Below are 27,947 nucleotides of genomic sequence, written 5' to 3' on the forward strand. Positions count from 1 at the left end.
TGATGATGATGCCATGGATTACTGCAAATACAGCAGGTAGTAGAGTAGGAAAAAATAAGCCTAAATGATTAGATTAGTACAAGTAGAGATAAATTACTGAGAGATCATCATCATAATCAATATCAAGAAAAAGGTGAATTCTTTTAATTCTTTAGAATTGCTCATCAGGCTAGACATTATGAAAGTTGGTATAACATACAGGGGAGAAGCCGAATTTTGGGGTGGGGGGGGGGGGTGGGGAGGAAGGAAATCATTCTTATACTCATGAAAGCTGAAGTTATTTAAGACCTGAATTGAATTATGTGAGTTTGAACAGTCAGCTTGACTGAGAGAATATGCAATATATTTTATGTGCTTTGAATGTTTATTTCCTACTCTCTTCAAACAATAGCAGCATTTTCACAGCTACCACCGCGTTTGGGTAGAGATGAATTCACTCTCTTTTGCTGGAAATACTGTTCATTTCAACTAATCTTACTGTGTCCACTGAAAGTTATAAACAGCATTGTTACACTTATGGAAGCAGTGATTATGTTTGTCTTTTGTAATGGAATTAAATGAAATTAGATCTGGGAGTTGAAAAAGGCTAAGGATTGAAAACAGGAATATAGAAGGCTTATGTAGCAGATGTCTTGTGGCCATGATAAAACAATGAAAACTAATTGGTGGAAAGCAACCAGACAAGGGATGCCTTGTTGTCTACTAACTCCCCCAAAACAAAAGAAGCAAAACCAAAAACTACACAGTTTTCTGCTCAGAAAGAAAGCTCCAAGCTAGCACTGGTGCAAATTCTTTTTAGAACAGAAAGCTCAGATAGAGGTAGGTCACAAAGTCTTCTAACTTATGTTTTCTCCCAAGTGAGCCACATTCTGGTGTCTACCTGTGTTTGTGTCGCTGATCAACCTCCCCAAAAAGAGAATTATGGGATTTGTTGTCCAAAAAAATCTGAATGGTACATCCCTAGTAACTGCATAAACAGACCAGGCATTACTGTGACCTAAATACTGCATATTTTAAAGATGTAATATTAATCTTTCTCTTTGGGCCCAACAAGCTAGGGATCATACAGCTGAGCATACTAATTTCTGTGCTCTGTACAGACATGGAAGAATTATTGCGTTGACCGCTTTTTAATTACTACTGCTCTTTTATAATGAGGAGCAGAGGACTGCAAGAATAGCAGCTGCCCTGTGAATGACCAAGTAAGATTTTACTCTCTTCTTAAGGAATTTATCTCAGTGTTTGAAAAACAGCATATACTGTACGTAATGCTCACAGAAGCATATATGTGAGGAAAGCAGAAGATGGATAGCAAGGAACATAGCCAAACACCAAACTTCAAAACGTATATGCAACCTTGGAAAATCAACACTGTCACCGATTACAAAGTAAGAACATTTGAGCTGGGATGGTTGTTCAACTATACTGATATATGAAGATTTGTAATTCTTGCAAAGAGATAATTCAGTTTAAAAATGCAAAAGAAACTGCAGCTTGAACTCAAGTCACAGTATTTTATTATGATAGGTCCATGTCTTTATGCACACAAATACAATGTTGGGGGCTTGTAGTAATTAAAACAAGTGTTTTGCTTCATCTCAGCAGAATTTATTTGTGCAGAGTAGGAATTGATGAGAAGCTAACAGATATGTCAGATAGGAGAAATATCTACTATCTTTTGCAAATGAAATGTTTTAATGTACTGTTACAAATGTGCTGGAATCCATAAGTAAAACTTTTTGCTTATTTGGTTTAAAAATAAGGTGTTCAAATCATGATAAAACAATCTCATCAGTGTGGATAAATCAACTTTTAGTGTTTTAAGAAATGTTGTATTCTTTTAAAAATGTAAGCTAAATGATGTTAACAAGTATCATTTTTAAAAAAATATTCCATTTTGTTAGGCAAAAGGCTATCAAAACATAACTAGAATGTACTTGTCACATTGTGATTGAAAAAGAAACTTTAAAATGGATAAAAAGAAGAAAAGTAAAACTGTATTTCAGCTTCTCTTGTTTGGTGAGTTGCACAAATTTCACATTTGCAGAGACACTGCATTGTAGAAGATTTCTTTGTATCAACATAGGAATTGCCATAAAAAAAAAACTTCAGGATTTATTATGCCGTTTAGATGAACAATTTATTGTCTACACAATTGAGCAATTGCTCTCTTTGAAAAGGAAGGCATATAGTAACTAAAATAGATGTCGCACGAAAAGCACAATATAGACAAATTAGTCAAAACAAAACTTATCTGTTGACTTAGAATAGCACAGAACCTGAAATATCAGACAGCAGATTGCACAATGAACTAGAACAGTAAAAAACTGTACAGTACAAGCAACACATTACAATAAATTATGATCAACAAGGCAGTCTTTGATTTGGGATGGAAAGGGCACAAAGGAGAATACTAAAATCGCATAAATCCACCATATCTCTTTTCCACCTCTGGAACCTCTTTGGAATAACTTTCTCCATCTTCATCTGAGGGAGATAGAGAGTCGGCAAAGCGCTTAAAAAATCCACCATATCGTTTCTGGTAGTCCAGCCACCATTCTGGTCTTCCCACTCTTCTCATGAAGCCACCATATCTCTTTTGGAGCTCTTTCACATCATCTTCCATCTCTGGGCTGCGCTTTATACTTTTCATGAAGCCACCATATCTCTTCATGACCTCACTATCATTATCGTTCAGGTCTCGATAATGTCCAGTTTCAGCATTTTCTCCTGTCGCAAGAAGCTCCTTCAGCAGGTCAGAGGAATTAGCCAAGGCATCATCATCTGAGTCCTTCTTCATAAACCCTCCATATCGTTTGGCAAGGGCTTCTCCTCCATTAGATTCTTCCTCTGGTTCTATACGATAGAGCTCATCCATCTTCTTCATGAAGCCCCCATACCTTTTCATAAACCCACCATATTTTTTGGCCAGCAAATGGCTCTCGTCCTGCTTTGGGGTATCCCCTAGGGCACCATTGCCGTCCTGGGAAAGATCCGCTTTAGTCAGCTGAAGGAGATCTTTGCAGGTTTCCCAAGCTTTGGCAGAAGGCAGCTTCCCTTCACATTCCAGTGTACATGCCTGCAAAAATGGTTTGATTACAAATGCAGGTTAAAAATATGAATACAAACATGTTTTTGCTTTACTAAAAGTATATCAAAATATAGAAAGCCAAGCTTCAGAAAATAAATTGAACTCAGTATAGGGTGAGGATGGTCATAATAGCCCATTTTTGTTTGTCTTTGAGCTACTGTCACCATCTGGAATGCAGAACTCTAATCTGTTTTGGGTGAAATAGGTGAGATATCACAGTTTCCAAATGCCCACATTGGTTTCTTTAAAAATAAATGCATTGCAAGACACAGAGTTATCAGACATGCCAATAGGCAATGCTGCTGCTGAAATCCAGATTTATTTATGCTTTGACTTTAAATCTATAGGGCAGGTAATTGATAAGTAATGTACTTCTCATTGATTTCACTGTAACTTTTGCAAGTTTAACTGCCCAAGCACATAGCCCTGAGTGAACTCTGTCACTGGAGAACCAATATGTGATCAGCTCATAATTGTGAGTCACGTATGTTGTGGGGTTTAACCTTGAGTCTGGATCCAAGCCAGTCTATATAGGGTTAGAACTTACTGTATATGATTTGTGTTATTAGCATATGCTTATTTTTCATTTAGAATTATTTAATTAAAGCTGTTCTGAAAACAAATATCACTATCTGTATAGCCTGATTTCCCCCTGCTTCCTATGCAGCTAATAAAAACTCTCAGTATACATCCATGTTCATTCCAGATTAATTCAGTTATAGAGATGAACTGAAATGCTGCACATTTCAGTGCAATCATCATTTGGCACAATTTTTACAATGAGCATTCCATTGCATGCATGTTCCTCATATCGTATAGCAAGCAAATGACTCACAGTGTCAATTCTGACTGGATCACCCATTTGGAACTGTGGTACTAGAATGCAATCTAGGGCAAGTGAGGGCTGTCTGTATATATTGCCAAAAATATGTTTGGTTTTGTCCAAACTAGCTGCTTAACCATCTGCTAGTTAGTAGGACAGTGTCTGAAGATTGTGAATATGTCTATTTAAATTTAAATTTTAAATGGCTTCAAAGAAATGCCTAGAGGGAGCTCAGCATCTTGCAGGATAAGCATATTATATTGCACATGACTAAAATTTAGTATGCAGTTAGTTTCAGTAATTTTTGAAAGAGCATGCTGTTCTCTCTGAAAGTGGAATGGCAATGTTTCATTTCATTTAGTTCATTTGTACTTTCTACACAGTTTTGTTTCTAAAAACAGCATCAGAATATGTCTCATTAAAGGCTACATGAAGATCTTAAGTAGATGCTCATAGTCCAAGGATGCTTGTGGGAAGTCCAATCATTGCCATTTCCAACCTACAGCCCTCACATAATTTTTTATCCTGCCTTTTTTCTTAGCAGAGAAAAATATGTCATGGAAGAGAGTGCATAGGAGGAAAAAAAAAAGAACCATTGAGGTAGGCTGACTTCAGTTTTCCAGACTGACTTTGTTTTTTTATTAAGATTCCAGGATTAACCATCCAAAGACAAGTAAAAAAGACCTACATGTTGAATTAAAGAACGGGATTGTTTGCATTTTTTCAAATGCTAGGAACTTATTTTCAGCACAGGAGTTGACTCAAACTTATTGTCCTTTTGCACAAAAGTCTACTCTTGGATATCTAGATAATACTCAATTAGGAGCCTCATTTAGATGCAACAGTGACAACTTTTTTTAACATTAAACTGGTGAAGGTGAGATCAGATGGCTGCAAATGTATGTGCCTGATCCCACAAGAAAGGGTAATTTTAATGGGAGCAATCTCCCTTAAAGCAACCCATGGAACCACTCCAGGATGGCCCCCAAAAGTAGAAGACCTACAGATAGATGAAAAAGGTCCAGTTTGGGGATGGATTAGGGTTGGGCTGGAGCACATTTTCCAGTATGTCATGTGATCACTGGGGGAAAGTTTGCACTGAACTGCTACACAAGTGGTCCAAATTGCAATCTATTCCTTCACATGACCACACTTCCAGAATCAGAAATTCTTCCTGAACTACTGCCAATCACTATGAGATCAACAAAACATCTGCCTTATCACCCCCCTTGATCTAAACGGTGAGATCTACACCACTGCTGAGCATGTTTATTTAGCATATCAAAAACTCGTTCACAGGTTCTAGGAGGCAATGTGTCTGGATGCATAACATAAACAGACACAAAGGTTTATCTCAGTAGTAGATTCCTGACACTTTTCTTGGATGTTTCAAGCTTGGAGACATTCCACTTTCCGCTAATTTTTTTCTGGTACTTACCAAGAGAAACAATTCATTTTAAAGAAGTTATACAAATCTTCATGGGCTAAAACCGAGATGCACTAATTCTTGCAGATTGAAATATGTGACTTCCCTCTAGAATATGCTTTATAGTCAGTATACTGTAGCTATAATACTGTATAATACAGTATAGAAAGACGAGGAGTTTCAAAGGCTAGAACTGAGACCCCAAGTTTCTGTTCATTGTTGCTACCAGTGACCTGTTGTCCTAGCAGGACATCTCAGCCTGCTACTGTGAGCTGAGGCACGTCCTGATCATGGAGCACAGGCTGCCTCACCCACTGTCTAATGTGATCAGCCTTAGCCTTATAGTGAATATGTTTCTGTAGAAAATACAAGGCTACTGGGTATTTGAGTTTATAGGAAGGTTTACAGATGTTTGTCTCTTTGAACAATGAGGAACATATCCAAAAAGTAGAGTGTAACCCATGGAAGCTTATGAAAGCTCACAATGAAATAAATTTGTTAGGGTCCCTCCCCCAGTGACTATCTGAGCAACTTTGGCCACCAAGATCACATGAAGGGCTTTCTGTTCAGATTATGATTTATGTCTTCCTGCTGCTAGCTTTGACTTCTTTTCTGTTTTTTGCCTCCTAACATTCAACAACTGATCCCTGGCTTGGCCTACAAGCATCAATGCCTTGTTTAGCCTCCTGTCCTTCTGGCACTTGGTTTGACATACTTGTTCCTACCCTCTCAAGCCTGGTTGTTTGCTTCTGTTTGACTGCTGCTTATGATTCCACTCTAAAAAGCAGCAATTGAGACATAGAATAGAACTTTAGCATCATTTTTTTGGGGGGGAGGGGTCTGTGCTACAGAGATATGCTACCTAATGCAGTATTAATGGTTGCACTGAATTAAAAGTAAGGGTTACGGCAGTGACTACACAGTGAGAAACATGCAAATAAGTCAAAATCAACTTGCTGGTACATCTCAACAGGGCTTGATACAGCTCTAAAGTCACAATGGAGTTCTAATGACATTCTATGAATAGTAAACTCTTGTTATATCACTTGTTTATTTTCTTCTGTTAGACATTTATTGATGATGTGGTTTTCAATTTGTAAGGAACTCAAAAGAAATAACCACACCAATAAAATGGAAACACATTCTATTAATTTTAGTACTGAATTAAGTATTAATATTTATTTTTGAAACTTAACTATTTTGGACTTGCCATGGATTAAAGATTACAAAAATGTAACATCTCAATGGATTATATAAGGTAATTGTATTGATTTAAACCCATTTCCTCTATAAATTTGAGGAACACTAAAAAAAATCTCAAATTTACAGTGTTCCTCAAATTAATAGAGGACAATGGGTTTAAATCAATGTAACGTATGTAATTCATTTTTAGGCCAATTCAGGTTTTAGGTTGCCATTTGCCATTTGTTAATGGTTTAAAATCAGAAGAAATTTAGAACACAGTTTAACTCTACTGGTTTATATACTGTATATTGCACTCTCAAATATGAAATAAACTATCAGATGTCCTAAAAGAAACATCTAAGATCAGATTTTTTAAAATGGGTTTTTTCCATTTTAGTAATGTGGTGTCATAATAATAGGAAGCAAAACTTATATTTTTTGCCTTTGTTGTTTCCATACAATCTGCTTTGCAAATTTCTTTCAGTGATTTATTTCCCCATATTCATTCTGGCTAGATGTTATCTTCTTAGAATACATATACCGTTATGTGCAAAATAATTCTAATTCTAACTCTAACAGCATAGTGAAATAAAAAGAACTCTCAAGTGTAGAAGAGCCAAACTACTACACATTTCTTTTGCTATACATGGAAGTGCAAAAGCATGATACTTCGAAGGTGTTTTCCTTACAAATCTGTTGCCTTGTGATTCTTCTTTTGCAAAATGTACTCCGCTCTAGTAACTTGACTGAAAACCTAGGAGAAATAGTTCCTAGTGGAAGATATTGTGGGTATGAAAAGCAAGGATTGTTTCAGATGATGCTTTTATTTTTCACCCATATATTTTGTGAATAGTATATGGGTGAGCTTTGGGGATCTAAACAACACTTTGAAATTGCAACCTCTGTTTTCCTCCAGCTGCTTCCAAAATGCAGTAAAGGGGGAAAAAGTGATAGGATCCCACCATCTGAAAGCACTCCAGAAAATCATTGCTCCCCTGCCCTGAGATTATAGAAGTCATCAAGTCTGAGCAAAGAACCAGCTTTTTCTCTGTGAGCACAATGAAAGCATTGGTTGGAAGGCAAAGAGCTTGTTTAAGGGAGTATGAGGATTCTTACTCACCCAATGTAATTTTTAATTTTTATCCTTCCCCTCTCCCACAACTTAACACCATGCTTCTGGTGTCATACTGTGTGTGAGTGTGTCCCACATTCAAATTAAACTAAGTGGATGATGCTGGACTACCTCTCAGCTTAATATAACTCCCCCAAATGTTAGAATAACATTACATTGTCTTAAAGTCTTCCGAGGAACTGTAAGACAGAATGTAATAAATGGATATAATGAAAAAACAAGTAGCACATTTCAAAAATGATATACTCTGTGACACAGACAATTGCTCTTTGAGCAAATGAAGCTGATTTCCCTCATCTGAGCAGCAATGTAAGAAGAAACCAAAAACCACTTCTGTTCAACAAAAGGGTGAGTGGAGTCATATAGACATTGATTAATTCATAGCTATCCTCTCTGGCCTGGTTATCATATAGCAAATAAACTTCCAAATGTTTCAGGGATGCCATATTCTAGAGGGAAGACCAATCTCACCTAAGGAAACCAAAGTCCAGCTTCATGAGATGTCTAGAATTAAAAATGAAATGCACCCCCAGGCTGTGCACTCAGAATCATCATGCTAAGATTTTTATGGAAGTTTGCCTCATCTTGCCTGATTCATTTATAATATCAAGCAATATAAAAACATGTAATTTCACTGTTGTAGTAAAATTTACAAAATTATCCTACCTAGTAATGGGCTATAAAGCTCAAGAATTATATCAATCCTGGAACCATCATGATATTATCAGAGGAGCAATGCACGGAGAAAAAGTAATGGACCATGGGATTTCCATGTTGATCTTAAACTAAAACATATATATGTATGTATATGCTATTTACACAATTTATTGTTACATATGTCCAGCTGATACACGCTACCCAATATAAATAGAATCTCATCTCTTCTGCCTTATTTTTAATGCCCATCTCTACTCTGAAGATTGCATAACTAGTCAAACAGTAGCTAGTACTATAGTTTAATAGTGAAAATCTGGAGTTCTCCATGGTGCTGAACTGTGGAGAAATACAGGAATATGTACATACTGTATGTGGGTACTCTATTTCTGTCCTACCATTTCCTGGTGCGATGGATCCAAGACAACCTGCTATATGGATATTCATTATTAATTGGTCATAATCTATTGATAGTTTGAACATCCAAGGACACAAAAGTAAATTTCAGGTAAAAAAGGGCATAGTGAAGCAAATACACAAAATGACATGGTTACATTCTGTATTGTTATTCTAGAACATGTACCTTGCGCAGATGTGATACTCAGACTTACTGATCCAGATTAGAATCAATGCATTACTTATAACTGGATGTCTATAAAGGCATTGGACTATTACTCTACAAGTCTTTGAAAGTAATTACAGTAGCCAACTGGTGTTAGCAAGCTATACAAATGTGACTTTTGTAATCATCTTATGTCACTATGTAATTTCATGCTAATTTCATGGGTGTGTTAATCAGGCAAGAGTTGGACCTTAGAAAACGAAGAGGAAATTCTGCTTACCAGGGGATTGATATCAGCATGGTATGCCAGTCGGTGAGCACACAATGCACAGTCTCTGCTACACTCTGCCCGAACAGTAAGGATGAGAGATGTGCTAAAAGCCAGGAGCAAGAAATGACATCTCAGAAGCAATGTCATGGTCTGTTAAAAAAAAAAAAAACTTGAGTTAAAAAAAGTTGAACACCAGGACAAATGTTTGCTTGCTGCAGAAATATTCGGTCACCATTTCATACATCAGGGAGAAAAAGAGTGTGAACTGTAAATAATGCTGGCTGATTTATTGAAAGCTGCTGGATACTAAAAATGAATGAATGATGATGAAGAAAATATTTTTAAGCAAAGGACCAAGTAGATGCCCACAGTCACTTAATTTGCATTGATATATTATTCAGTCTGGAACAAATATGCCCCTTAGTTATGTACTCGCAGTCCCTTATGCTGTTTACAATGACATCCAATGGGGGAGCAACCTTTCCCATTTCCAGCACTGTAGCGAACTTTTTGTAGAACGTAAAGACCTGAATAAAGCAGGCTGATTAAAGGACAGCATATTCAGACCAGGGTCTCTTACACTAATTTGTAGTGACAGATACTGGACATAATTACTCTCGGCCCTTGAAAATTAAACACGGAGGGATCCGGAGAAAGGGAGAATGCTGCGATACAAACCCGAAAGGGAGCGGGTCGGGGAACTCTTGGCAGAACAGAGGACAAATCCAGAGTTTCATTCAAGCCCATCGCTCAGCAAAACACAGGACAAGCCGGGAATGAACCGAGAGTGAAACTTAGGCTGAGGAAAGAGTAGAGGCATTCTGTAGGCAAGAGTCGTTGTGTGTGTGTGTGTGGGGGGGAGAGGTGCAGCTTGACAAGGATCCTGCTCTCTCTCGCTTACCTTTCTTTCTCCTCGTCGGTCCACCCTTGTTGTTCTTCCAAAGGGAGCGGCGGCTCTCGCGGAAGTCTCTGGTTTAGAGCAGCTGGATAAATATTTATAGAAGAGCTCAGCGGGTCTTGTCTCTTGAGGAGATGAAGATGGAGCGAAGAAAGAACAGCTGGGGGAGAGAGAGAGAGAGAGAGAAAGAGAAATTGAGCACACAGGAGGCGGGAAAAAGTTGCAAATTGCAACTGTGGGTTGCAGCTACTCGAGTCTACCTTACACAGGAGAAGGGACCACAGTGAGCTCTTATTGCGAGCGCTCCAGCCTCCTCGCTCCCCTTCCAAGACTGCTGCGGTCCTTCTTGCGGGCACCGAAGCTTTTCAGCGAACTCAGGACCCGGGGAAGTGGAGAGAGGTATTTTATAATTAGTCACAACAAGAGAAATGCGTTACATCCCCCCAATCGCTTACAGCCCCCATCTGACGCAGTACCTGCGACATCCAGTAGAAGCGTTGGGTCTTAAACGGGGGGGGGGGGAGGCACGCACGCCTGCCTGCCTCAGGGCAGCGGAGGACTCACGATTTAGTTGTTCCCCATTGGCATGTGGGCAGCTGTGCTACTCATTTGATACCCTCCCCCCACCCTTTCAGGTCTGGGATCAATTCCGTCCTCAAGTAGCATTCCCTCTCCTCAGAATGTAAGGGCCTGGATCCTTCCACAGTGGGACAGGGGAGGGGGGGGAGGGAATATCCTCCTGGGTATGGGAATATTGGAGGCTGGGTGGCTGCTTCTTTGGCACTGGAGGCTTGGGATCTTGAATTCCTTGCCAGAAAAATGTTGGGCATCCGTGGAGGGATGCCCAACTGAGGAAAAGTTGAACACAGCAGGAAAAGAGGAATACTAAAGGCGGCAGTCACACCATTGAGTTTGCAAAAACTGTAGAGGAGAGGACATTTTGGAAGTCACTCATTCATATGATATCTACAGAGAGAGACAGAGAGAGAGAGATCCAACAGCAACAGCTGTTGTATTCAAATGTTTACAAGTAATGGATGACTTTGGGTCCTCAGTCTATGAAATTGTCAAACCTTTTCTGAATCCCCAGCTGCTGAAAATATAAGCTCCATTCTGGATTGTGTCACCTAGCAGAATCCCCTTGCTGTTTCCCAGCCATGACGGTCTGTACAGGTACCCCTTCCCCTGAGAAGAAAGGGTGATAAGGAGATAACATCCCTGCAGAGTTACAGGATTTTTTTAACTATTAGGTTAATTGATATAACTAAAGCTGGGAAAACTAATTTTGGGAGACTACAGTGCTCCAAACCCCAGCCAGGGTGTTGTTTGGCAAGGGGCAATTCTGGCAATTGTGGTTCAAATGATAACTTTTTGAAGTCCCAGATTCTTTCATGATAATACAACCTACATAGGGACTAGACCACTGCATAGATCTGGAGCCTGTCCTAAAGAGACTGACTGTTGTGTGTGTACTGGGGAGAGACATGCATTAAATACATGCTGATAGGTAGTAAATATGACAGTATTCCTCCCCTGCTTCTGACCTAGCACTGTAACATGAAATTGGGCCTGGAGGAAACTGTTACCTTCCCAGACTCCCAGTTGCTTGTTGCCTGGATTATGGAGTTCACAGCTCTCTCATTTTCTTCCCTGAACCTCCACATAGCTTTGTATCCCCACAAAGTATTGACATAATCTGTTTGTGTGAGAACATATTTTATGACAGAGCTGTGTGTGTGGTTAACTTTATATTCTTTAGTAATGGAGGATATGCAAGCATTTTCTTTGTGTAAGTACCTGGAAAGTGGCATGATGTATACAGCTGCCAGGTGCAAGTAAGGGTGGGAAAGATGCCCATTTCCCTGTGGGGAGCCAGTTGCCAATAATGAGATCCTAATTTGGGAATGCACGAAAGGTGCCAGTTGCAGAGAGAGAGAGAGAAAATGTTTGGCTCAGAGGTCTGTTGAACAGGAGTGCATCATGAAGACAGTGAAAAATATGATGAGTTAATTCATAGTTAGCGCACTAAAGAGAAGCTTCTTTCACTGATTCCTGATAATCAGATACACTCCCCTTATCCAGATTGCTTAGAGCTCGGAAAAGTGAACAGAAGGGAGGGAAATGCCTTGAGACAGAAGCCTGCAAGAAACCATTTACTTTAATAAACAGTTTTTAGCACAGATATTTTTTATGCAGTTGGAAAAATAAGCGCTCATGTATCAGATTCCCTCAAATGCAATTATGGTAAAAGAGCGGTGGTGTGGGTGTGGGAAGAGGTTTATCTAATCAAAAGATAAATAAGGAAAAGCTCACATAGAAAGATTTAAGAAGTGCGAGATGTGAGCTGATTCCTGAATAGCCTGGATACCATTTCAAATATTGTGCAGAAGACAAAAATAAAAACAAACAAAAGATTTACCACCACATTCAGCTACCTCCAACTTTCATTTGCACATTACTTATTTCACAGCATGTCTAAAAATATAGGAGTTTGTGATGGTCTTGAGAGTGAGTATTTCTGAAAAACAGACAAACCCAGTGGTCAGACAGAAGCAGAACAATCCTATTAAAAGGGTCTCTTTAATGCTTCTAACCTACCACATGTGTTATAGAAGGGGAACTCCTCACTCCTGTTTTAGATTCCACATGCTTATTGTTCCTCAAGGATTTCTGAAATTCCAGGTAACTCAGTGATGTTACACACTACAGCATGTGCCTCTTGTTAAAAACAACTAAATGGTAGGAGTATTCACACACCCCCAAGCGGAGATCTATGTGAGATCTCTCTTCTTGAAAACATGACCCTGGTTCTCATAAGGTGTTTAGCAGGACAGAGGAATGATCACAACAAATGCTCATATAAGATACTGATTTCACATTTTAATTCTGAATGTAGGTAGGTAGGTAGGTAGGTATACTTTATTACGGTCAAAGACCAGTAAAACCAGAACAGTATAAAATAGATACATACAATTATTGTTTAGGAAAGTCGAGCAGGGTAATAAAATTCCATTAAAACATGATAAAACAAACCCTTATTTCCAATTAATAACATAATATATCCTTGATATAGATAAAACCACAGATAGTGTTGTATTAAAAATATTATATTGTCGATCTAAAATCACCTACCCAAACATCTGTTTACGAATAACCATTGCTGCAGCACAGAATTTGGCCACTTGTCTAGTAATATAAGGGGTACTGTCAGAGAGTAGCCACTGCACATAATCCTCCTCTGATCTCCCAGGAGATTTACAGATAATAGATGATAAAAGCTCCATGCGAAGATCCCGATAACAGGTACAAAAAAGAAGAACATGACCAACTGTTTCAACTTTATCACTATTACAGGGGCAGAGACAATCTGATGCAGGCAAACCTCGAAATCTTCCCTCCAGAAGCTTAGAAGGTAGTACGTTAAGCCTAGCTAGCGTAAAAGCCCTTATGGCTTTAGATGACATAGTGCTGGCTAAGTACGAGGAGGTGATAAAGGCAGATTTCTTAAGGAAGTTATATTTCCCTAACTGGCCAACATGGTCCTGTAATTCAATGTCCCATACCCTTAACTTCACCGCTTTAATGGCATCTGTAAGACCCATTGCTATAAGTATACTGGGGGAAAAGCCAATTTTCAATATCTCTTCTGTTATGTGCTTCTTCCACTCCGACTGAAAAGAATCTAGTAGGATCAGTGGGGCCAAGCCTTCTAATGAAAAAATCAGTTTAATCCAGTATATCAGCATAAGGACTTTAGCCTGTGCTTTAATGGCGCTCAAGTTTGGGTTCCCCCGCGGCGAGGAGGGGTGGAAGCTTGTCAGGGATGGCCGCGGTGCCCCCCGACGCTTGGCAGCCCCCCACGGTCTCCCTAGAGACGACTATGGGCCTGATTGTTGTGGAGCTGTATTGGAAGCATGCACCCAAGACTTGTAAGAATTTTGCGGAACTAGCCAGACGAGGTTATTACAATGGCACAAAGTTTCATAGGATAATCAAGGACTTCATGATTCAAGGGGGAGATCCTACAGGAACCGGTAGAGGAGGAGCATCCATTTATGGCAAACAGTTTGAAGATGAACTTCATCCAGAGCTGAAGTTTACAGGTGCAGGAATCCTTGCTATGGCAAATGCAGGACCAGATACAAATGGAAGCCAGTTCTTTGTCACATTAGCACCAACTCAGTGGCTTGATGGGAAATACACTATATTTGGTCGTGTTTCACAAGGAATTGGAGTAGTCAACAGAGTGGGCATGGTAGAAACTAATGCACAAGATCGTCCAGTGGATGATGTGAAACTTTTGAAGGTTTACCCATCTGGCTAGACTAGAATTGTAACAGTTTTTTAAAATCAAATTGTATTGTTTTCAATTTCTTCGAAGATATTTGTTGCGTTCCAAGAGTTATTGTGTAAAATTATTTTGTACTAAATGCATTTTCAGAATTTGCCATCAACTTTTCTATTAAAGCTAAATTCTGAATGTATTTAAGTTTCTAAAAAGTAAAGTACTGGAATAAATGGCTTAGGAACCATGGTTTGTAAGGCCAGATGAAGATAATCTCCAATTAGTGTTGTAGTCACTTTGCTGACCTTGTACGTATCTGCATTGTGATCTGCATTGTGCACAAAAATAATAATAATCACAAGCGAGACTTTGTTCATGGCCTTTTAAGCTGCTCCCCACCATCTGTAGATGGTTCATGATGCAGGCAGGAGGCAGTCCTTCAAAATTTTGGGGTGAAGTGCCCAATTGTCCCAGTCCACAGGCTGTGCCCGTTTATCTGCCAAATGGGGACAATGTTTTTATATATTTCAGGAAGGAGGCTGCAGTGTCCATAATAGCATATGCCACCAAAAAGACAAAAACAAAATTGTTAGTCTGTAGAGAGGCCACAATGTTTTTATGCAACTTTTATGCAGATCTGATGACCCAAAGGACCAAAATCATAGCTACCAATGGCTTTATTATCCTTTTTAGAATTCAAGTAAATGATGTAAAGCAGTGGTCCCCAACCTTGGGCCTCCAGATCTTCTTGGACTTCAGCTCCCAGAAATCTTGGCCAGCAGAAGCGATGGTGAAGGCTTCTGGGAGTTGTAGTCCAAGAACACCTGGAGGCCCAAGGTTGGGGACCACTGATGTAAAGGACAGGTGGCTGGTGAGCCCACTCTAAACCTGAGGATATAAGAAGTGAATGTCAAAGATACAGACAGCTGTGAAGAAAACATAGAGGGAAAAAGATGGGTTCACTGGGCCATTGTGTCCTGGCCATAGTTTTGCAGAAAAAGAAAGAAGTAGCGCCAAGATAAAAGGGAGAGAAAGAGATAGAGGGAGGAGGAAAGGGAGAGAGAGAGAGATAGAGAGAGAGAAGAGGTGAGGGGCTCAAAACACTACTGAGACTAAAGAAACTTTAATAAGAAACATGAAATATCAAATGCATTTTTGTATATACCTTTCTAGAGGCAATGGAGGATAATTTGTAACTTTTCAGTACACATGCATTCTTGAAACACAGACACCTTATTGCAATACCATAACTTATACTTCTTTGCCTCCAGGAAGGTATATACTGTACTTAGTGGGGATTTTATACTTCTTATTAAAATTTCCTTTACCTTGGTACCATTTTCAAACATTGCCCTCCCCACTTTTGCCTTCCAGCCTTACATTCAGAACCCAGAAGTGATGACCTGTTGCATTTTGTTGCACCTGCCACAGGCATGCTTTCTGCTTGCCCATTTTACTCTCTTGTCCCACCTGTGTTCTTCTCAGCCTGTCTTGGGCACTAGAGGGCACTCACCCTCTTGCAGAAGATGTTTAAAGAATCTTAAGGGCAAGGGAAGTGTATTCAGTCCTGATCCTGATCAGGAATGATGCATTAAGGCACAATGCTTGGGTCATTGTCTATAATATCAAGAGGCATGGGTACATAGGAGTGTGCACTGCAAGAACACAAGCCAAAATTCAGTGCAATAGCACATGCCTCATAGGCAGAAAGGCCTCAAACTAGATTGCAGATAACAAGGAGAAATACCATGGACTGAGACACTGGAAAGCCACCACATTAAGAACTTGTGATAGCTCATGGGCCAATGATGTAACGGTACTCTCGTTGATGGACATTGCGAATCCATGAATTGTATATAATTGTATTGATATTTTATTTTAGGGTTTTGAAGATTATCCTGTGTTATGGATCCCTAATCTAGTGGAGGAAGATATCTTGGAATTTTGCCTGACTTAGACATACAGACACTTGAATTTTGCAAATTTTACAAGGAACTGGTGCCATTGCAAGAACTTGGGTGCACAAATTGTAACATTTTTATTGTTGTTACAACTGTTCATGTTGTCTGTTAAAGGAATGCAAAATAAGAAAAGATTTATTTTGTAAAAATTGTGTTTGCAAGATTGATCGATAGTATGCAAATAGCCCCAAGGAACTTTAAAGTGTTATACATGCACACTGGTACATACTAGGATCTGTCTTTATATAGGTGTACGAAGCCGCCCTATATATACCTGGCTAATAATTTGTCCATTCAAGTATATTACAGTATACCCAACATTTCTAATTTCTCTAGCTTTTCCTCCCAATAGCTTCTGGACTATCTTCATTGGTCTTTGAACATCATCAATTATCCAGTAAGGAAGTGGTCAGAAGTAGGTTCTGTGAACACACTGACAAAATAATGATCTCTTGCTAGGCTAATTTTAGCATAGATTGCCATCATGTAAGAGCTCATGAGAGTATTCTTCTGCCACCCATTTATTATACTGGGATACATACAGAACTCACCAGAGTATCAAACCCAGTGTCACTGATAATGAAGTCTTGTGATTAAAAATCATTTTTGCATGCTACTAATAAAATTACATTATAAAATGATAAAAAGTGGTGACAAATAATGCAGAAGAAATCCAGTTCATAAACTCCAACTTGCATAAGGAAATACCTTGCTCTTATTAGCCAAAGTCTATATCCATTTAATAGTTAGTTTATTTTTCAAATAGCATTTATCAAACAGTACTTTGAAAAATTTCAAAGTAGTGATTTAAAATTTCCATTTAAAGCAGGTAGTTCCAAAGAAAAATGAGTTTTGTACATGATCTTCTGAATGTGTTAAGACTGGCTTGTGAGACAAAAGTTGTAACCACTCTCTATGCTTTCATTGCTAAAACAATACTTGCCATTAAGATGAGTTATGCTGTGTATGCATGTTCTTTTCCCCCAAGAAATGCATGTTTTTCCTGGCTTCAAATGGATACATATACTCTGTTTCAGCATAACCAAAAAAAGAAAAGAAAAAAGAGGAAAAGAGTCTTGTAGCACTTTTTAGACTAATCTATTTAATCTATTTTGAGTTTTCATGGATATAACTCACTTCTTCAAGGAATACCATATTTGTTATCTAAGTGAATTGACTGGTGTGACAATATTTTGCTTCTCCGCAAGCATTTCCTTTAAGCATTCCTTATTTATTTATTTATTTATTTATTTATTTATTTATTTATTTATTTATTTATTTATTTATTTATTTATTTACTTACTTACTTACTTACTTACTTACTTACTTACTTACTTACTTATACCACGCCCATCTAGACACATGTCTACTCTGGGTGGCTAACAATAAAAATAGAATAAAAACAGTATAATAAAAAGCAACAGTAATAATATAGTTCAAGATGGGGGGAAAATAAAAAGTAATCAAGTGATGATAGGACAGAAAGCCTGCCCAAAGAGCCAGGTCTTAAGCTGGCTCTTAAAAACACCCAGCAAGGGAGCCAGACAGTTCTCTGAGGGGAGACTGTTCCAAAGGCGAGGGGCTACTGCTGAGAAGGCCTGGTTTCTCGTTCTTTCTCTCTGGGCCTCCCTCGGCGTTAGGCCCCTCAGCTGCCCTTCCTGACTAGAACAAGTGATTCAGGTAGAACTAGGTGGGAGGAGGAGTTCTGCTAGATATAGATGTCCTAAACCATTTAGAGTTTTATATGTCATCATTAACACTTTGAAATCAAGGCGGAAGCAAACAGGCAGCCAATGCAAGGCAGCCAGAGTGGGGGAAATATGCTGATATTTTCTCATCCCATTGAGAAGTCTGGCCACCGCATTCTGCACCATTTGAAGCTTCCGCATTAATCTCAAAGGTAGCTCCACATAGAGTGCATTGCAGTAGCCTAATCTCGAGATTACAAGCACATGGACCAAAGTGGTGAGTGCCCCAACATCAAGATAGGGATACAGCTGGGCAATCCACCACAGATGGAAATAGGCAGAGCAGACCACTGATGCCACCTGGGTTTCCATTGTGAGTGCCGGATCCAGATGGACCCCCAAGCTGTGAACCTCACTCTTCGCAGTGAGAGTCACTCCCCCCAAAGAGAGGGAGTTTCCCAAACCACCAATGGAGGGGCCACCCACTCTCAGGACGTCCATCTTGTCCGGGTTCAGCCTCAGTCCATTCTCCTCCATCCATTGCAGTACAGCCTCCAGGCAGCGCTGAAGGGATGGAATGGCATCCACTGTGATTGGAGAAAAGGAAATGTAGAACTGGGTGTCATCAGTGTACTGATGGCACAAAGCCCCACACCCCCTGATGACCCCACCCAGCAGCCTCCTATAGATATTAAACATTGTGGAGATAACTGAGCCCTGTGGAACCCCACAATTGAGGCTCCACAGGGCTGAAAAACTCTCCCCAAGCTGTACTCTCTGAGGACAGTCCTCCAAGAAGGATTGGACCCAGGCAAGTGCCAGACCACCGATTCCCAGCTTGGAGAGCCTCCCCAGGAGGATACCATGGTCGATGGTATCGAAGGCAGCTGAGATATCAAGGCTGCCTCATCAGCCTCCCTCAGCAGGTCATCAAACAGGGAGACCAATGCCATTACCGTATCGTGGTGTGGCCTGAAGCCTGACTGGAATGTATCCAGGGCATTGGTTTCATCCAAAAGAGTCTGGAGCTGGTCAGCCACCACCCTCTCTACCACTTTGCTAAGGAAAGAAACATTGGCGATGGTCCTATAATTTCCAATCTTGTCCACCGCCAAGCTTGTTTTTTTCTTAATGGGCCTAATGAGCGTCTCCTTGAGGGCAAGGGGAACACTCGTTATTGCTATGGCCCATTCAGTTGTTGTAGGCCTGGCTGCTTTGATTAGTCAGGCCGGGCAAGGGTCAAGGGAGGAGATGGTGACACAACAGTGGTCAAGTACTTTGTCCACCATATCTGGCATCACAGGCTGAAAGAGATCAAGTCTCATTGGGCAAGGCGGAGTGCTGGACACTCCACTCGATCTACTGTATTAAAAAAAAGGAGAGAGCTCCCAGTGGATGGCCTCCACTTTAGACTTTAAAAATGCTGCATTTTGGTCAGGTGAAATACTAGTAGGAGGCCCATCACTTAGACCAATTCCGGATAGATCGCGAACTATACGGAAAAGTACCACCTGCTGATTTGAAGCTTCGCTTATCCGGACAGCGAAATGAGCTTGACTAGCAGCCCTCACCTTAGCAAGATAATGGTTAGTCGCGATCCTGACAGCTTTCTGATTATAATCTGTCGGGTTCCATCTCCAATTGCACTCTAACCTTCTCCTGTTTTGCTTCATAGATCACAGCTCCTGGTTAAATCAGGATGCTGGCCGAGCTCTGCTACGGAAAGGATGTGTAGGAGCGATCGTGTTTACAGCCCTGGTGGCAGCATCAAGCCAGCCATCAACCAGAGCCATCAATCAGACTTACAAATGAAACTAATGTTTAATTCCCAATGAGAAGTCAGAAAACAAAAGCAAATTAATTTGCAAGATTCAAATGTTGCCAATACTCTCATATCTTTGAAGGAAGCTCCACATTTAATGATATGCTAAGTGCATTGTTTAATTAGACCAGAAAATTGCCCATCTTGTCAAGAATCTAAGTCCAAACAAGAGTCACTTGCACAGATTGTTTAGAAGTTGTCTTAGAAGCACAACAAAAATAAAAATAGAGAACAATATAAAATAAAATTAAAAATCATGAATTGGAAGAGGCTTTGTAGGCTATCTACTTCAACTCTCTGCTTGACAGGAGATGAGTTAAAGTATCCATAACAGATGGCTATCCAAAGGTTCAGATGATTAGATTAGTATATACACTATATGGACACAGGAAACTATTATTATTGTTAAGGCTTAGGGAGAGGGTGTTTAGCTTTCTGATGTATCCCTGCTCAGTAGCCTTCCTTTGGAATCTGTCCCTGAAACCTTTGTCACCTAATCAGATCCTATTCACCTCCATTGTGATGGAATTAATAACTTACTTTTGTTTGTTAAAAATCTAGATTTAAACTTTTGGTAAGGAGAACTGTTGGCGCCTTAAAAGTTTACCAGTGCTTTGAACAGTTTTCTTCTCTACTTAGAGAATCAATCAATTTTTTCACCTGAAGAAGTGTGCAAAAGTATAATGGTATTACCAATTGAGGTAGAACGGACAATTCAGCAGCTAGATATCAATTTTGGAGAGAAAATAATGTTCATGTTTTCATTCTGCTGATCTAACAAAGACCAACATTGATGAGATTAAATAAAATGAAAAAGTAAATAAAATACAAATATGATCAAAACTAGACTGTAACTCACTAAAGGGAACCTAAAGCTCCTTTCCCATTCAGCTTCTCACACCCTTCCAAACACAGAATAAATACATTAACAAATCTGCTAAAACATTTATGGAACACAACAGAAAGACTAAAAGGGGAAAAAATTGTCTCCATCCTGAAAAATCTGAACCTACAGTATTCACAATTAGAGATGAGGATGAATTAAAAAAAGGCAATTCATTGTGATTCGTGATTCATCAAGGTTAATGAATCAACAAATACGAATTTATGAGACAAACTGATTCATCAACAAATCAATGAGTCGATTTGTCAATTAATTTTTTTACTTTAAAATGCTATAAAACTGGCCCTCAAGCACCTAGAGACACTGAATTTGCAGGGATGTTTCCTAAGACGGTTTTCTATAAGTCCACCAAGTTTAGTGAAGTTGTTATATAGTAACAAGGAAGACACCCCCAAGAAAGTTCCCACCAGGTACTTAGAGAATCCTAAATCACACCATAGCATCAAATTTCTTTCCCCAACATGCCTGCCAATTTTGATGAAGATTGGATGTTGGACGTCTGAGTTATTCACCCACAAATTGGGTCCCCCCAGGATAGTTTACTATGCGGCACAGAAGCAGATGGCATTGAGGGAGTTTGATTTGTCTCTGGCAGGCACACAGAGGCACGAGGCATTGAGGTAGAGTTTGTCTTCAACAACCTCACATTTGGCAGTGATGTAGAGTTTTAGTCCAGGAGGCAGTGAGGTATTTCTCATTGAGGTAGAGTTTGGCCCCGTTGGGCACTGAGGCACAAGGCAATAAAGTAGATTGTGTGGTCCCATCAGGCATTGAAGCACATGGCAGCAAAATAGACTGTGTGGCTCCATTGGACACTGAGGTAGTTGGCCCAAACAGTCACACACCAAATTCCCCCCACCCACTGAGCCTGAAGAGACACAAGTTAACACAAGCCTCCAAAAGTAACTAAGTTTTTCAAACTTAAAGCCCTGCCAACTAAGTCTCAGAGTGAGACACACACACAACCACAGAAATTAAATGTTCTTGGGAAAGGGATTCCACAGTCACACACCAAATCCCCCCCCCACTGTGAACACAAACCTTCCAAAAAGAAGTAGCCTAAGATAACTGAAATCCGCTAATGAAATCCCTCCCCAAATTCCCAGTAAAGTTCTACTAATGAAATAAATGAAATAAAATTAACAAAAAAAGAAGTGTCTGCTTTGCTGCCACAGAAGTGAAAAAAAGCACAGAAGTGAAAAAAGCTAACAAGCAAGTAGCACACAAGCACCAGCCAACAACAGCTGTTCTCACTCTGAAGAGAATCAGAACAGAAGTGGGAAATGGCTGTAGGGGAAAAGCTTATAATGCCTCTGTAAAAGTTACACCCCCACAGCCCTTTCAGCAGTCCTATTGGCTGCCTAACATGTCAATCCAGGATCTCCTGATGGACCAGAGCTTCTGACTGACACCAGCAAGCTCAGAGATGGCATTGAGAGGCCCCCAAAAGGGTAATGAATATAGACGAATATTAACGAATCGACAAATAAAACTGGGAAAATATTTGTCAAGTCATATTCATTGGGACTTAAAATTTGATGAATACGGATTAATGAATATATGACGAATCGGCTATATTAATAAAAAATAGCAATTCATTTTTATATCTGTCCCCATCTCTATTCACAAGATTTCAGTGTATTAAACATATATCATTTTAGAAATAAACAATGAGAATTAAATGACTTGGGTTTTAATGGTCAGAATACAGTTGGATTCTGTAATGTTAATTATTTCAAAGCTGAATAGATTTAAAACTCTTTTTTTTTTTTTAACAAAAATATGGATAGATAAGAATACATCAACAAACCAAAGGCTGTAATTTTGGAAAGGAAAAGGATTAATGTCCATGTGATATATGAAATGGATTACTTTGCATAATGCAGGAACCACAGGATTAGTAGAAAATTAAGGATAAGAATTGTGTTGTGGGGGGAAAGACCACAATCTGAAGCTCTACTGAAAAACATTAGCAATGGAATTACAGTGTTAGCAGGGATATTTACCTACATAGCTCTAGCTATTATGCATCCTGCATCACATGACATACTGGCTGCAGGTCAACCTAACTTCACAACTACATTTGTGCAACTTGCTTGGATACTGATTGACATTTGTGGAAGATTTATATCAAGCAAAATGCAATGCCACCAGCAAAGTGAAGAAATAGATAGCTGAAACCAAATTAGTAATTAGGAGTGAAGTACTGTGTAAATGGTCTAACTTATTAGGCAAAAACAAACCTACTTGTGACTGAAAAGGTGGATTTGTCCATGAAAGCTCACATTAAAATATAGCAGTCTTTCAGATGTCACAATGTTTTTGTCCTCCTTTTTAATTTTTGTTTTGTTTTTGCCTTACATACTAGCACAGACTATGATGGCTACCTCTTCCAAAACTATAACTATGGTCTAATTTAGAAAGTGTATCTTTGGTTTTAAAAACATTTTCCTGCATTTTCTTATGATATGAAGAAATAATATAAACAAAGAAAACAAAAAACCTAAAACAACATGCACACTGAACGCAGAACAATCAATTTACAGTTGTACACAATTCAGACAGAAATCAGGGGGAAGTCTTTAATTGCTAAAAATTGCTGCAGCCATGTTTCCGCAGGATCTTTGGGGGAAATGTTTAATTCATGAAAAAATTCTGTGGCTGATGTTGTAATCAGCCTTACACAGTGTTACATCTGGAACAGGATTTCGGGCAGGGTCACAGTAAGTCAGAGGTGGCTTGATGGTACATAGCAACAAGTTGCACTCATCAGATAGTAGTCAAAGTGATTTCTATTAAGAGACAAACTTAAATAGGAAAAGGAAGAAAAAAGTGATTCATCAGCTATTATTTTGGGTGCAAAAGGTCCTTGACATTGCTGGAGAATCTGAAAGATATTGTTTGAGAATCTGCTGTAAGAGGGAGGTGCAATTAAAAAATACATTGGGGAAGTTAAATAAGTGGATCAAGAATGGCATAAGGACTGGGATTAATTCTTATGTCTGGAATTTCTGAAAGACAACTGGAAACTAGATACAGAAGTATTTTTTCCCTGCAGATTTTTACTCCCCCCCCCGACTTGGTACAAATGGATGATTGATCCCAAAGATTACATACTCTTACAAAAGAATCATGAGAAATTCACTTACGGAGTCTGGTTTATTTGCTATCATAAGGTTTATGTGTGTGTTTTTTTTTAAATGAGGAACATAATTACACACTGCTGTATGCACATTACAGTACATGACTTTCTTACTCTTTGTCATAGTAGGGATAATAAGATAAAGTCAGGCTGTGTAACAGAATGAACCCACTACCAAGTACTGTTCCTTCCTACATACTGTTACATAAGAATGTACCAGGAGATTAATGTTCTCAGGTAACACTCAGAAGGTCTACCAAAAATGGGTAGCCAAGAAATTTCCATTTGTCATGAAAAGTGGCTCTATGCATGTTAAAACACGTTATTGTAGAAGTTATCTGGTAAATTCTGTGTTTGTTATACTTACTGGCCTTGACACTGTAAGGAAGGAAAATAAATGTTTGGTGACTGATGGTTACATGGTCCTCTTCGACACTCATGTGAGGACCAATTATTTTCCCAGGTTCAATGGAATTTGAGAGAGGCTAATACAGTTTGGCAAGTGAGGCAACTTCATCATCCTGTTCTTTGCTCTAGCACATTGTGTACTCACCTCTACAAAAATGGCAATGGAATGAAATGAGTCACTTATGAGTTGGCAACATAAATAATTCTACCTCTTTGTTCAGCTCCTGAATGGCAGGAGGAAAGGTAAGAAGGAATACAACCTTATGCTAGCCAAAAAAGCAGGTTGTTTTGTTGTCTAGCATGTGCTAGATTACAGGCAACCTGGCTGACCATGTTAACATTACAGTCCAAGTGGCATGGGATAAAAGATTGTTCCCTATGCAGATTTGGTTAATTTCCCAAGCTTTCACAGCCGGGATCTAATGGTTGTTGCGGGCTTTTCAGGCTCTTTGGCCGTGTTCTGAAGGTGGTTCTTCCTAACGTTTCACAGCCATAAATACTCCACTCCCAAGCAAACTACACCAGAGCAAAGAGTGCTGTCCTCTGAAGATGCCGGCCATGGAGACTGGCGAAAAGTTAGGAAGAACAACCTTCAGAAAATGGCCAAAAAGCCCGAAAAACCCACAACAACCATTCCCATGGCTACCTTTTAAAAGAAAACAACAACAGAATCTTAAACACTGTTGTACATCACACAGGTAACAGATTATTCTCTTGAATTGCTGAGAAACATAATGCCTTGTCTGTGCCCTGCCTGGAAATTAACTGGAAAACACACATTTTCCCTTTGATCCAGCCTATTAGGTAGTGATGAACATTAATGTACTTGTCTCCTGCATGCACAATCCCATCCCTATCATCCACACCCACCCACACCGAGGATGTCAAATCCGAGTATGCCCAAAACATGTACAAAAGTCACTGTACTTAGCCCAACATAACATGGTTGCTTCCTGAAAAGAGGTGAAATTCCAGTTCATAGTACTTTTATTTTTTAAAGATAGATCTAAAAGACATCTAAAAGACATTGTTAGATGTCGCATGGCGTAACTGAGAGACAGTAGTCCTTTTCACACAGCAGGCTGAGTCTTTTCATAGTCTTTGAAATAAAGCATAGGTTGGTTGGTTGGTTCGAGGCCTCCAAATAATGCAGGTGTGTACCAAGTGAGGCTGGTGGGCAGCATCAGTTCACCAAGGTATATTTGCACTCCCCAGGTGCACCTCAATATCTCCCCCCTAGTTCAATCCACATACCACCAAGATGGGGGGGGTGAAAGTCTCCAGGAGCAACAGTTTTCTGTTTCTAAGCCTTGGGTGGGGAATCCCCCAGGACTGTCCAATGCCAGCCCCTGAAACAAACAGACACTCCCTGTTTGATTTTTAGATGGTTATTTCCAGCTGTATTCCAGTTAGTTACAGCCCCAGGTGGGTATCTGGGCTTTGAAATGGGCCTGTCAGTCCTCATACTTTGTCCACCTCTGATGTAATGTATGTGTATCTAACTGCTTACCTCCACTGAGCCTCGTGTATCTGCATATGCCCCACTGCATGTGACCAGATAGGCTAAAAATACAGGGTTCCCAACTTTATGGAGCCTATTTCATCATGGCACCAGAGACAAGGACTGCTTTTCTCCCAGAGGGCTCTCCTTGAAACCTGCTTCTCTTCCATTCCCTTGAGTAGATTAATAAACGAACAGAGCAAATAACAGCTGCAAGCAAAGTAACTGTTATTTCCTCTCTTCACTTATTAATGTGCAACATTCTCCTTAATGGCATAGTGTAATATTCTTCTGGGCTATTAAAATGGTGAGCATTTAGAAACTCAGTAGTTTCTTAGGGACTAGGTGAAGGAGTTACAGGACAGCAAGATATCCAATCTGTATAAGTACTAGTCTCCTCCTCTTCCTAGGAAGGCAGGGGGTGAGGTTAGAGTGTGATGTACCCCATTGTAGCACGTTTCTTTTTTACATCTGAAATAAGGATACAAAGAATAGTCACTAGATCTCTCTTCCTCAATGATTTAGGTGGTTCCGGCTTAAAAGGACACATGAGTAAGGAAGCTGAAGGCTCCACAAAATTGGTTGTTGTGGGTTTTTCGGGCTCTTTGGCCGTGTTCTGAAGGTTGTTCTTCCTAATGTTTCACCAGTCTCTGTAGCCGGCATCTTCAGAGGAAAGCCTTCGCGAATACGCTCCACAAAATTGCTTGCTTCCATACAAGAACAAGATAAGGAGCTTCTGCACTGAGAAGTCTCTTCATAATTTGACAAAATGTATCAGTGTGATATTAGCCACCTTCCCTCTTGAGAAGCCAGCTATGCACACAGTGCCTGAGAAATTCCTTGCTATCCTTCTTGGTAAACGAAACATCAATGTGTGGATAAGATAAGCAGGATTTGCAGCTGTTGTGTGGGGGACTTGGCCTAGTATCTGAAAAGAGCTGATCTCTAACTGTCAGATTGGATATGGAACATCTAAAATGCTGCCTGTGCTGTTATCATAAAACCTTTAAATGAGAGCAACAAATGGAAGATTCAGATTCTTAAAATACTCCTTGATGTAGCTTTGTGATGATTTTGGTATAACTTACAGGCCAAGAAAATGAATATTTTGACTTCTTCGGTTTCTCAGATCTAGAAGACATTTCCGATGATACTTTAGTGAAGAATTAATGCATTGTTTTGATAGAATTATTTGAGAGTGATTTGTATTTGTATGCATTTGCTTTGTGGTTTCTGTACAGTGGACCCTTGACTTACAGACGGCTTGACTTACAGACTTTTTGAGTTACAGACTTCTCTGGCCGCAAAATTTAGGTTTGACTTGCAGACTGAGATTTGACTTACAGACCAGAAAAAAACCAAAATGGAACAAAAACAGCCTGTTACGGGATTAATCGGTTTTCAATGCACTGTAGGTCAATGGAGACTTGACTTACAGACTTTTTGACTTGAGAACCGCCTTCCAATACGGATTAAGTTCTCAAGTCAAGACCCCACTGTATTGTACAAATACCATGTGTTAAATGGTTTGTGTGATTAGTGGAATAGACATTGGTACTCTTTGCGAGGATAGTTTATATGCCACGGAGATGGTTGGATCATACAGCACAGCAAAGGTACTAGTCTGTGCTTATCTGGACAATTAGCTTGGTAGGGGGATGGCTGTCAGTGAGTCATTGTTATACTATGAAATCTGCCACAAAATGTTCCAATGCTTCTATTCAGTCTTCCAGCTAATCATATCCTCATGCAATGTACTCCATTCCGTTCCATTTCCATTTAACAATGAGATCACATTTTGTAGCTACTGAGCAAACTCACAGTTCAGGGGGTTGTTTTTGTTGTTGTTTTAAATATTTTCACTACCTTTAGGGTTTTCCTCCCTAACAACAAGTACTTCTATACTTCCTGAACTTACTGATACCTTTCTCTTGTGTACTTGAAACTGAACTAGATAATACAGTTCTAAATATCATTAGAAGCAGAGCTCCCTTAAGAGTTTAAAAGACTGTTTATTCTAACACAGTCTTCCCATAATCTGCATTTGGCAAATTAACTTGCTTTTCTTTTGTAAGTGGCTATACTGGGAGATCAGCACCGCTTGAAAAGCAATAATACAAAGATGTTCCTTCTATTTGCAACTTCACAAGCACAAAGTTTTCTGGCTAGAGAAAAATGTGATACAGTAGTAGGA

The 27,947-nt window shown here is 39.5% G+C and overlaps 1 protein-coding gene, 1 long non-coding RNA gene and 1 pseudogene across 4 annotated transcripts; 2 read left to right on the top strand and 1 right to left on the bottom strand.

Moving 5' to 3' along the window:
• Positions 1-1,494: 1,494 nt before the first annotated feature.
• PENK (proenkephalin) lies at positions 1,495-10,724 on the bottom strand. 2 transcript variants are annotated; one of them, XM_020811350.3, is made up of 4 exons: positions 10,303-10,724; positions 10,046-10,202; positions 9,154-9,294; positions 1,495-3,079 (listed from the first exon to the last, which is right to left on the bottom strand). In XM_020811350.3, the coding sequence occupies exons 3-4, from the start codon at positions 9,289-9,291 to the stop codon at positions 2,414-2,416; spliced, it is 804 nt and encodes a 267-aa protein (XP_020667009.3). In that variant the 5' UTR covers positions 9,292-9,294; positions 10,046-10,202; positions 10,303-10,724; the 3' UTR covers positions 1,495-2,413. The 2 variants fall into 2 exon arrangements, with proteins under 2 accessions (XP_020667009.3, XP_020667019.3); XM_020811360.3 differs by having other exon boundaries at positions 10,308-10,627.
• Positions 10,359-17,456, top strand: LOC144589335 (uncharacterized). The gene is made up of 2 exons (XR_013545403.1): positions 10,359-10,441; positions 16,210-17,456. It is a non-coding gene; the product is annotated as an uncharacterized LOC144589335 (long non-coding RNA).
• On the top strand, positions 13,817-14,522 carry LOC144589334 (peptidyl-prolyl cis-trans isomerase-like 1 pseudogene; annotated as a pseudogene). The gene has a single exon (XR_013545401.1). The product of XR_013545401.1 is annotated as a peptidyl-prolyl cis-trans isomerase-like 1 pseudogene (transcript).
• Positions 17,457-27,947: the final 10,491 nt, after the last annotated feature.

This window comes from Pogona vitticeps, chromosome 4, assembly GCF_051106095.1.
Source record: "Pogona vitticeps strain Pit_001003342236 chromosome 4, PviZW2.1, whole genome shotgun sequence".
NCBI classification, from domain to species: Eukaryota; Metazoa; Chordata; class Lepidosauria; order Squamata; family Agamidae; genus Pogona; species Pogona vitticeps.